Source organism: Triticum aestivum, chromosome 6D (assembly GCF_018294505.1).
Source record: "Triticum aestivum cultivar Chinese Spring chromosome 6D, IWGSC CS RefSeq v2.1, whole genome shotgun sequence".
In the NCBI taxonomy this organism is placed as follows: domain Eukaryota; kingdom Viridiplantae; phylum Streptophyta; class Magnoliopsida; order Poales; family Poaceae; genus Triticum; species Triticum aestivum.
In genome coordinates, this window is record NC_057811.1 from 81,308,244 (window position 1) to 81,311,322 (window position 3,079).

The 3,079-nt window shown below is 56.2% G+C and overlaps 1 protein-coding gene across 1 annotated transcript; it reads left to right on the plus strand.

The window, feature by feature from the left end:
• The first annotated feature begins 528 nt into the window (after positions 1-528).
• Positions 529-2,560, plus strand: LOC123143813 (G-type lectin S-receptor-like serine/threonine-protein kinase LECRK4). The gene has a single exon (XM_044562809.1). The coding sequence runs from the start codon at positions 866-868 to the stop codon at positions 2,558-2,560; it is 1,695 nt and encodes a 564-aa protein (XP_044418744.1). The 5' UTR covers positions 529-865.
• Positions 2,561-3,079: the final 519 nt, after the last annotated feature.

A 3,079-nucleotide genomic window follows, 5' to 3' on the forward strand; every position in this document is an offset into this window, starting at 1 on the left:
TTTATGGGGACATATGCACCCTATATCGGATTTTTTCTAGTAATTCAACAAAAAGTCAAAAATTCCTGAAAATATTTTTGAAATAAACTTGACCTTCTATTGTACTCGTGAGAAATAAAATCCACAAAAAAAATATCCTTTTGACTTCTTTTCAAAAAAGACAAATGTTTGGCTAAAATAGTGTGAATAGTGACCTATAATAGCAAATAAATTTTGTCTTTTTTGCTGTGAGGTCAACTTTTGTTTCTGCCGGCACGCCTTCTCTGCTAGTTTGATTAATCACCGAGAGCTACGTTCCGTCGTTCGTTTTCTTCCATGGAAAGGTCGAAGCTACGAATATTTCGCCCAACAACCTAGTCTTCCTTGAGAAAACATGATTGACTTGTTGAATGGTTGGTGGCTACTACTGCTAATAGTAACTGCAATCATCGTACTCTACGCAGTTAGCGAGCAAGTATAGATTGAGCTTAGTTAGCACTTAGCAGCTCACCATCCATGGCCGCTTACCATTTGCATCTGCTCTTGTGCTTAGCGCTAGCCATGCTTGTTTCCCTCGACTTCTCATGCGCGCAAACGGGCATCACATCTGGGTCCTCCCTCAAGGCCGCCGCAGGCGCCGGCTGGTCGTCCCCGTCAGGCCGCTTCTCTTTCGGCTTCTACGCCACGGAAGGCGGCCTCGCGGTCGGCGTCTGGCTGGCCACAGCGCCCAATGTAACCATCACGTGGACGGTGGACTGCGAACCGCAACGACACGGCAACGGGCTGCGTGCTAGGGCTCATCGATGACGGTCGTCTGCTCTGGATCGGCGCGCGCGACCACGACAGGACCGTCGCGCAGCCGTCAAGGCCGGCCGTGACAGGCGCCATGCGCGATGACGGCAACTTTGTGTTGTTCGGCGCTGACGGCACGGTGGTGTGGCAGACGTTTGAGTCCCCAACGGACACCCTGGTCGCCGGGCAGGACCTCGTGCCCGCGGCGCAGCTCTTCTCCGGCGTGTCTGACACCAACAAGGCCGTCGGGAAGTACCAGCTCACCAACCAGCAACAGGACATCAACCTGGTGTTGTACCCGGTGGGCACGCCGAACGACGTAGCCTCGTCGTACTGGAACACGGGGACGTTCGATTTGGGTTTCACCCTCATCTTGCGCCTTGATACCAGTGGCCTGCTCTACCAGGTGAACAACGATGGCAGCTTTACCAAGAACCTGACACAGCCTGGGGCCTTAAAAGCGGGAGAGCAAGCCAACTACCGACTCACGCTTGATCCCGATGGAGTTCTGCGTTTGTACCGCCATGCCTTCGTGTCTGGCGGTGCGTCCAATACCACCGTCGCCTGGAGCGCTCTGACCGGTCGGTGCCTTGTCCATGGCGTTTGTGGGTACAAGAGCTACTGTGTCCTCGATCAGGATCGGCCTAGCTGTTTGTGCCCGCATGGTTTCGATTTTGTCAACGCGAGCAATTCGGCGCTCGGTTGCACGGTGAACTCCGGCGACTGTAAAGGAGGGCAGCAACAAGATACTGTGGACTTCTCCGTGAAGTTCATGTCAAACATGGAGTGGGCGGACATACCGTACGAGGTGGTGGGCAAGGCCACGAGCGCGGCAGACTGCATGACGGCATGCATGGCCGACTGCTTGTGCGTCGCAGTACTGCAGGACGCGGACAAAGGCACGTGCAGCAAGCAGCAGCTCCCTTTGCGGTATGGCCGCCGTGGAGGCAGATACACGCTGTTCGTCAAGACCGCGGGAGCGGCGACAAACGGCAGCAAACCCATCGGGCGCACGACCATCATCATGTTGGTTTGCATCGGCATCCTAGCATTTGTCGCGTTGTCGGCCTTCACTGCGTCCGGGTGGCTACTCCACGTGAAACGGAGGGCCGTGCTCCGGAACGTGGCACCCGCAAACGCGGAGGCCGGCGGCGGCGAAGGCTTGGAGGAGGAGGAGGTGGCGCCCCTGAGGTCATACAGCTACCAGGAGATGGAGCGCGCCACGTACTGCTTCCGTGACCCGGTGGGCCGTGGTGCGTTCGGCACGGTGTTCAAAGGTGCGCTGCGCAACTGCGAGAAGGCTATCGCTGTGAAGCGGCTGGAGAAGCTCGTGGAGGACGGCGAACGGGAGTTCCAGAGAGAGGTGCGCGCCATCAGGCGGACGAGCCACCGCAACCTGGTCCGCCTCCTCGGCTTCTGTCACGAGGGCGCGCACCGCCTCCTGGTGTACGAGTTCATGAGCAACGGCTCGGTGGCCGACCTGCTCTTCAGGGGTGCCTCAACGCCTTCGTGGTCCGACTGCCTTGGCATCGCACTCGACGTGGCCCGGGGCCTGCACTACCTCCACGACGAGCTTAGCAGCCGCGTGACCCACTGTGACGTCAAGCCGCAGAACATCCTCATAGACGCAGCCGGCACGGCCAAGATCGCCGACTTCAGGCTTGCCAAACTGCTCCAACCTAATCAGACACGCACTTTCACCGGTGTCCGCGGCACGCGTGGGTACCTGGCCCCCGAGTGGTACAGGGGCACGGGCCCTGTCACGGCGAAGGTTGATGTGTACAGCTAGGGCGTGGTGCTGCTCGAGATCGTGACGTGCAGGAGGAGCATGGAAATGGAGGAGGCCGGCGAGGAACAAACGCTGATGGAGCTGGTGTATGAGTGCCTACTGAAGGGTGAGGTGAAGAGGGCCATGAAAAGGGAGGAGGAGGTCGAGACGACGGCCGTGGAGCGGGTGGTGAAGGTTGGGCTCTTGTGCGTGCAAGGAGAACCCGAGTCTAGGCCGTCCATCAAAACCGCCATCTTGATGCTGGAAGGACATCTAGACGTACCATTTCCTTCGCCCCCGGCTTCCTAGCTAGTGATCAACTTTATATCACCCAGGTCGCCGGGAATATGATGAACAAATCGGATATCAAATGCAGATGTTGTTAAAATTGGTGGAGTCCAAAAAAATGGTGCAAAATACAACATGGCGTTACTATTACTTTTGGAAGAAAAAAAATAAAAAAGGATATATTAAACCCTCAAGGAAACAAGAAAATTTGGTTTGCTAAGCATCAGGAAGCATGTAGGAAGGCGAGAAAGC